The sequence below is a fragment of the Limulus polyphemus genome, unplaced genomic scaffold, assembly GCF_000517525.1.
Source record: "Limulus polyphemus unplaced genomic scaffold, Limulus_polyphemus-2.1.2 Scaffold1701, whole genome shotgun sequence".
NCBI lineage: Eukaryota > Metazoa > Arthropoda > Merostomata > Xiphosura > Limulidae > Limulus > Limulus polyphemus.
The window spans coordinates 80758-89622 of NW_013667311.1; the positions used below are offsets into that span (position 1 = coordinate 80758).

Genomic DNA, 8865 nt, shown 5'->3' on the forward strand with positions numbered 1-8865 from the left:
ATGATGCTAGGTATATCTAGCAACATACCACCAGATGATGCTAGGTGTATCTGGCGACATACCACCAGATGATGCTAGGTGTATCTGGCGACATACCACCAGATGATGCTAGGTGTATCTGGCGACATACCACCAGATGATGCTAGGTATATCTGGCAACATACCACCAGATGATGCTAGGTATATCTAGCAACATACCACCCGATGATGTTAGGTATATCTGGTGACATACCACCAGATGATGCTAGGTATATCTGGTGACATACCACCAGATGATGCTAGGTATATCTAGCAACATACCACCCAATGATGTTAGGTATATCTGGTGACATATCACCCAATGATGGCAAAATGTATTGTTCTTTACAAAAAAAAACTCTAAACATATTTACTTGTTTATCTGCAAGTATTATTTTAAATAGACAGGTTCATTATGAGTTATTCAAATGATTAATTTTATTGACCTATTGTGGTTATAACTAGTTGGTTATTTCAGGTCGGGGCTGTGTGTATTCTTATGATCCTATTGGTCATTGCGAGAGAGTGCAGTATAGAACTGGTGGTTCATCAAGTGCCCTTTTACAACCTCTTCTTGATAATCAGGTTAGTAAACAGATTAAAAATAAAAACTAAATTTTGTTTTATATTAAAACGTTTCTGACAAGCTATAAATTTAAAAGAATTTTCTGTGTTTTCATATTTTAACTTAGAAACGAAATACTTGTATCTGATGTAAGTACATCAGCACATATTAATAACAGCGTAAATTATTTCTATGTTACCTCTATTTATTCTTTAGGAAGATGGGAACATGGCCGGTAATGAACTGTTTATTACTGGTGTTGTTTTAGTTTAAATATTATCTAAAAAATTAATTCTGTTTCATTTCAGTATATTGATCTATACGTTGATCGCGAGGTTTTTAATCACGTAAAAAAGTAATTAAATCACTGTATGTAATTTGTGAAAGTATTACGTTAATGTTCAAGATGAGTTGGAGTGTAGTTGTTGTTAATACTTCAAGAGGTAAAAGATCAACCTGATGATCAAGCTAAGGTAAGCATTAACCTAAACTAGAATACCTTTACTCAATATTACAGATTGGATTCAAGAACATGCAAGATGTAACACCTCTTCCAATTGTTAAAGAAAGAGCAATTGCCATCATCAAAGACGTCTTCATCTCTGCAGCTGAGAGAGACATTTACACTGGTGATGGAATTGTCATGAACATAATAACTAAAGATGGTGTTGTAGAAGAGAGGTTCCCTCTTCGTAAAGATTAATCACTTTTATATTATTGATCAACCTTTGAAGTTTGTGAATGACATACCTGGCTTTTTCTTTTTAAGGATGTAACTCGTAAATAAATTAAATTCATAAGCAACTACGTGCAGATTGTTTAACAACTTTGGAACCATTTCCTATATTGTCAGATCTTTAATTTTAGATGAACAACATCACATGCATTGTTATTTTAAAGAAGAGGAAGGATGAAAAATAAAGGAAATTAATTGATTATGATTCTAAGTAATTAATTGATATAAATAACAGATTGTAAAGCATGTGTAAATCTTACTGCTTCATATAGTTGTCTTAAAACCAAGCAGAAACTCTTAAGTACATCTGTAGAAGATTGCAATAAAACAGCCAAAATAGATCAATATTTAATAAAAGCAATAAATTTAGAATTCTTACAGTGATGTAGTATAAAGTTCAAAGATTTGAGTTTGACACTATCGTGACTTCTGATTCAAGAATTATATATTTTTTATTAAAATAAATAGAAAGCAAAGCAACATTTTTTGTGAAATTTTCAAAATGGCTTACGTATGTTGTTTTTTGTCATTTTTTCTGTTACTTTTTGAAAGAATGACCTAGTCAAATCTTAAGATTAAAAGGGGCTACTGGTAATGACATTCTGTAGCTTCTTCAAATTTATATGCACAGTTTGCAGCTTTATAGTAAAATGGTTTTAATACTGCAGGAGATTTCATCTTTTTTTTTTTTCATTCAAAAGTTCTTTTTGTGAGTAGGTATACCTTACATAATATTTCTCGAAACTAAAGAAGAGAATTTTAAGTTTCGTGAACAAAAATATTATTATGAACATTTTTAATTTCTCTAGATAAAAAAAACATGTGAAAAAATTATTGCAATATAAACTACAACACAAGTTTAGAACTGTTTCTATCTATCTCAAAGGTGTAAAATTCCACTGAAAAAAAAATGTAGCCATAGAATTTACCTGTATTTGTTCTTGTCTGTGGACTATGTACAGAACGTATTTTTGACATTTATTTATTTTCCCAACAAAGATTTATAAACAGCACTTGTCAGTGAATGTTATATAAAAAGAACAATGTTGAGTAATATAAAACAGAAATAAAACCTTTAAAAAGTAAAATAGTTTATCAAACTGAACTTGCAAATGTACGAACTTCGTATATATATATTTCTGTACCACGATCTTTAGATAACGTACCCATCTTTACAACTCAATGAAACTCAAAGTGTATCAGATTGTATATCTTAGTCGAGCTCGGAAGTTTGTTTATAAACAGGGTGGTAATAGATCTGGAAAGTGGGAGAAATTGAAAATAACATGCACAAAGAAACCATGTTACTTTAGTTATGTCAAATATTTCTGTATTTTTACCTTCTCTTTGTGTTATTTTATCTGGTTGTAATTATCAAATGATGCTAACTTATCATATACTCTTTTTATAGATAAAAATACAGCATCTTATATCCCATCATCAGGTTGCATATGGAAAAGATCTGTAAAACTCTGCTGATACAAGCACAAACAAGTCCCTTTTAAACTTTTCAATAAAAGCATAAACTTTAAAGTTTTTAACATCACATGCATTTCTGAAAGCATTTTCTATTTTCTTCAGAAGATTTGCCATATGGAACTAGCTTGGAGTATTATGGTGTAAACAAAATGTCAGTTTTCTGAAGCTCAGTGCAAATGTAAATAAAAAGGATTTATCCTGGCCAGAATGTAATTTTTGTAGTATGGAGCTTACTTGGTCAGCATGGTATATGAAGGGTTGAGCACATTATATTAATTGCTTATCGGCAAGTCATATGACAACCATGGCCAAAATAAAATTGCTGTGGAACAGAATGTATGAGAACTACATTTTGACATTGCATGGACAGTGTGATACCACTAAACATTTTTCACTTTTGGAAAGGGTATCTAACAGCCCTTTCTGATTGTGAAATATTCATACACTCGTATCTTAAAGATGTAATCAGATTGGGGATTTAGAATGTTCGAGACAAGGATATCTCTTGTACAGAATGGCATTAAAACGAGTCGGCTTGGGGCACCAGAACCATCCAAAAAAATAGACCCATAATAAAAGTGCATTAAAAAAAATTACAAGTAACAAATGCTTCAAGGCTAACAGTTTTCATGTAGTTAATCAGATTTTTTTAACATGCTATTGTTTACATGAAATAACCATTCTATGGTTGATGTAATACATTCTTTTTAAAGTGTAAATCCATAAACACAGAGGTCAGTGGATAAATCCATTTGTGTATTTCAGCCAACATTATGCAACATAAATAAGAAAGATCTGTACCTGGAAATGAGGCCAACAGTGTATAGGTTCACAGAAATGAATCTTCCAGTCACACCTCCCATTCAACTATTGCATATTTCAAGCAGAAGATGAATGAAATAGGTATTCATGCTACTTAATTCAAAGACATACCAGGCAAGTTGGTGGATGTAGCCTCTATGGATCTATTTCTGTGCGATCTGACTGTTGAAAAAAGCACTTAGAGACCAACATTTTCTTACACTCAATGAATTATGGAAAGTCCGCAGGGAGGAGTGATGCATTTTGCATATGACACCTCATATTGGAAACTACATTGCAGATCTATTGTCAATATGCAAGGTCATCAGAGAATTACCAGATGTAGAACATGGACTGTAACGACATGGTGACAGGTGTAGCTTCAAAATCGTTTTAATATATGTTGTATTTTCCAGCTCATGGACTTACCTCAGAGGTCAAATAGGGCCAGTGTATCTAATGGATCTAAAAACTGTGTGAAAAAAATGTAAGTTTCTCTTACCACTTCAATGAGATTCCCCTTCTAAGTTAAACTAAAATAAATAAAGTAAAATCCAAACGAAAAATAACCCCAGCAAGTTAAGTTTAGATGAAACAATTAATCCAAAATTCTTAATCTATAAGTAAAGCCAAACAAACACCAATTCCCCCAAAAGTCAGAGTCTGCCAAAATCCAAAATTCCGTTTATGTTCTACTCAAAGTCTAATATGCTTATGTTTAAATCTAAAAAAAAAGTAATAATAAAATTAGAAATCTGCTAAACTTCTAAACATTGATTTGTTTCAGATTTTTATGTCCTAGGAGGGTCAGGTATACTTTCGACCTCTTCCTCCCTAACATTCTACCGCAGAAATCAAATAGTCCAAGGCCAAATCTGGTCTTATCCGATTCGCCGAAAAGAAGAAGAACTGTCCTCCTAACAACAGTACAAGTTATTTTACAAATATGTGCAAACAATAGTCAATATTAAATACACAAGTGAAAGCTGAGTAACTTACTTGAGCGCCTTACTACGTCCAAACTGAGAGGTGAAAAATACAATAATTTTAAAACTTTTACATACTAAATAAGAGGGAGCTAATGCTATATTTCTGCACAATATGTTACATACTCAACCTCTACAGTAAGATATAGTACTTGCCCATTCAAAATGTTTTGAGAAACAGGATCGTTGACCGTTAACGTTTGAATACGATATATTTGTGATAAGAATATTGATTTCTTTTTAATCTGCAACTAAATATGGCGGCTCGTGGAATTGGTGTTTATTTGTGGGCCAAAAGGCGTTCGGTCGCACCCTTTGACTCTCACCTTTTATCGTCAAAATCGATATAATTGCAAACAAAATTTAATTGACTACAGAAACGATAAAATACAATTACTTGCAACTCTTAATACAGTAAATTTCAACTAAATGTGATTTAAATATCAACTAAAGAATAGTTCATGCAAATTTGAATGAAACAGAAAAACATTTAGTAACAAATGTTGCAAAGATATCATCTCTCTCGCGACTAGTCAGTCCCTTTTAACGGTCTACGATTTTAGGATACAATATTTTTTATGTGTTTCGACAACTAGTTTTATTTTAAATTATTACTATATATTTTTTTAATAACCAAATAAAACTTTCTCATTAAATGTTCGCAATTAGTATCAGTATATCAAGGCAAACTAGGACAAAATCAAGCCTAACAATCATTGATTAGATTTTGAATATTTTCTCAAATTTTCCAACGAAGATTTTCAACGTAATTTTAACTGTTTTATTATCAGCAGATGTCGCCACTTGTAGACCTTACTGGGTATGCGTGCTCATAATTTTAGATGGATACTTCTGAAGTAATTAAGAAGTTAAACTCTTATGGTAAGATACTCTTTTATCTGAATATAATTATTTTTATTTCCATCTTATTCGCAGTAACATGTACATGTATGAATTGCTAGTATTTACACGATACCATTACCATAGAATACTTGGACTAGCACTTATACTTCGCCGTAGTACTACTAGTAATAGTATTACAAAATACAATACAATTAGTAATTGCACGTAAACCTACTTAACGTAACTTTTAAGGGTCTAGGGCTCTAGGCTGTACTGTCCCAGGCTAAGCATCCTCAAAATACTTTTAAAACTACTAAAAGTTTAATGGTGGTCATACTGGAAAGGAGGAAATACACAGTCAATTCTAAATACAAAGTAAAAATTTGTGTCATCCGTGTATAATTTTCATTATTAGACTTATAGAATGATAGTTAGTAAAAACGTGGACAAAAGGGATCATTTGGTCCATCAAGGCTTTCTTGCATACCAATTCTTGGGAAAAGTAAAAATTTAAACCCACCCTTTATTTTTCAGACAGTACTTGATTCCCCTCTTAAATTCCAGTAAACTGCTAGCCTTCACTAGTTACTGCTGATGGCAATGCATTCTTTAAGCCAGTCACCATGTTAGAAAAATGATTAATGGTTTTCAAACGAGACCTAAAACTCAAGTGCTTTTGAATAGTTCACTATTCTTCTTAGGAGAAGAATAGTGAACTATTCGAAAGTGCCTGAGTTTTGGGTCTCATTTGAAAATCATTACAACTTTTATATGTGATCCTGTGTGTTAACTTCTTAATCAGTAAAATGATAAAAACTGTCATAACTGGAGTCTAGTTTTTTGGTTTTTTTTAAACTTGAGTCTTATCAGCAGAATACAGCACTAAAACATCAGAGCCCTCTATCCTTTCTTCTCCCAGATAATCTTGTAAAATTCAATAAGATCACCTCTTTCACTTCTTTTCTCAAAAGAAAATAAGTTGAAAGATCTTAACACATCCCTATAAGATAACCCTTCCATCCATAGTCATCTTAGTTGCCCTCACCTGAAATCTTTCCAATAATCTCTCTTAGATAAAGGAACCATAAACTATATTCTAAGTGAGGTCTAATTGTGTCTTATAATCGGTATTTCTTTGAATGCATCCTATAATTAATTTAACTATACTACTAGCAACAGAGTGCTGTTTTGATTACTTGAGTGATTTATCCACAACTATGCCAAGATACTTTTCTTCAAACACACGATTGAGTGGATTCACCAATTATATGTGTGAATCAAACTATGATAACCCAAGTTCATTATTTAATTAAAGGTTATTTGCCAAACATTTTCCCAACTAACCAATTGATCTAAGTCATTCTGTAGTATTCCAACATCATCAATATAGAAATATTCAAGAATTTATTGTCATCTGTAAACTTTATTAATTTACTAATTATGCCTCTACCAATATCATTCATATAAATAAGAAAGAGGCACTGACCCAAGCATTAACTCTTGAGGCACCTTACTAATAACAAGGATACAGTTTGACTGAACTCCAGTAATAACTTTTTCCTCTCTCCCATTGAACTATCATACAATCCAGTTAACTAGTCTTTCCCCAACCCCCACCAATGATATTTTCTTCACTAATCTTTTGTGAGGCACTTTAGCAGAAGCTTTTGAAAGTCAAAGTACACCAAATATATACACCTTTTCCATCATCCAGATAACAAATAATATGCTTTAAAAATGTTTAAAAAATTATTAAGGCAAATTTCCCTTCAGTGAGTCTGTGTTGATTTCCTTTTATGATATTTCATTTGAATAGATGATTTTGTAAAGCTTCTTTTTATTGAATTCTCTAGAATTTTTTCTACAAGAGAAGTAAGACAAATCGGTTTATAATTTCCATTTCTTGTTCTTAAGACTACTTGTTTGAATAAGTAGAGTAATTATTGATTGTTATTACAATGCTGAATTTTTACGTATGCTCAGCCATACACAAAGTTGCTTTATTCAAGCATTAACTGTTTTTGACTAAATTCATGGAAAACCTTTCAAATGTGAAAAAACTTATTATTAATCATTCTACAGAGATATTACATTGTGAATTCATTCTTGCAGTTTTAGACACACAAAAAGAATAAATTAGTGCTGCTTAGATATGTAAAGTAATACTAAATATAACTTCTTGTTTTAAAAAATTATTTTTTGAATGTCTGTTGAGTGTGCATTAATTAAGTTTTATTATAATTATGAAAACTTGCAGTTTCAAAAAGTAGATGTTAGATAGATTTTTTTTACCCCTTAAAGCTGAAAGTTTTCTAGATGAAGAAGGATATCAGAAGTTTTTGAATAAAAGGAAGAAAATTAAGAAAACTGAATCAACTACAACAGTGAATGGTATTACTTCAGAATTGCCTACTCTGTCGAAAAGGAAACGTAAAAAACTGAAGAAGATTCAGAGAAGTTCTGAGTATAAATTGGGAGATACAACAACAACTGACAGTGTTAAAGATGATAGGTTGTCATTAACTGGTGAAGGTAACAGTAAAAACATGATACAAAAAATAAAAGATGAACTAGATTTGGGGAAAATAAAAGATGATGCCAGTTTGTCAATGGTCAGCAGTGGTGAACAAATAACATTAACAAAAAACAGCAAAGACAGAGCAAACCCAGAGGTTGTAGTTTTTCAAAAACATCTCAAAAAGGTGAAAGTGATTCTGTATTATGCAGTTGTTAGAACACTTATTTAAATGCATGTTTCAATTACAGTTTATCAACAAAAATTTCGAGTTAGAATTTTTCTAAATTCAAACTTGATAACTGTCTTTGTTTAGTTTATTGTAATATAATGAAAACAATCTTATTAAACCACCTTAAATTTTTGGAACAATTTTAATTTTACTTCACCATAATGCTCTTTAATTTGAAGCTATGTAAACTTTTTGTCATCTAGGTTTTCTTTGACATGCGTGTTCTTGTAAGTAGGAATATATACATGTGTACATAGTCACATTTCGTAACAAAGCCTGCCCCGTGACTCAGAGATACAGTTTTGAGCAATATTAGTTTCATTAGCTATACTATTTACATGATAGAGAACACCAACCATTAAAGCTGTTTGGTTTTATTAGTGAGTAAGTTGAATATCAATTAACTTTAGTATTACACACATGTAGCCAGCCCAGTGTTGTTTACAACTGTAATTCTCAGCTTGTCATGGTGGGGGGTCTCTTATTTAGTCTAAGTTACTGTTGTCTTGTGCATCTGTTATAACTTTATTGGAGTATCAAAATCATTCCATTACATTACTGGTAATCTGATCTGTTTAGTAATTTTCTGAATGTTTCATGAGATTGTAACAAATATTTGAATGAAAAAAAAATGCATATTATAATCATAATCAACTTTTTTAAAGGAAATATTGCCCATAAATTGTGGCA

At 31.4% G+C, this 8865-nt stretch overlaps 2 protein-coding genes across 2 annotated transcripts in view; both read left to right on the plus strand.

Annotated features, from left to right (window-relative positions):
- Window positions 1–1519, plus strand: part of LOC106464612 (proteasome subunit beta type-1-like) — a gene marked incomplete at its 5' end in the record, with an annotated part of 8163 nt that extends 6644 nt beyond the window's left edge. The window contains 2 exons of the mRNA XM_022392339.1: window positions 497–603; window positions 1101–1519. Coding sequence (XP_022248047.1) covers window positions 497–603; window positions 1101–1286 — 293 coding nt within the window. The remainder of the gene's footprint in view (window positions 1–496; window positions 604–1100) is intronic.
- A 6179-nt stretch (window positions 1520–7698) lies between these two features.
- The window catches only part of LOC106464613 (uncharacterized protein C1orf131 homolog), a 4237-nt gene continuing 3070 nt past the window's right edge, over window positions 7699–8865 (plus strand). The window contains exon 1 of the mRNA XM_013924769.1: window positions 7699–8130. Within this exon, the coding sequence (XP_013780223.1) occupies window positions 7699–8130 (432 nt within the window). The remainder of the gene's footprint in view (window positions 8131–8865) is intronic.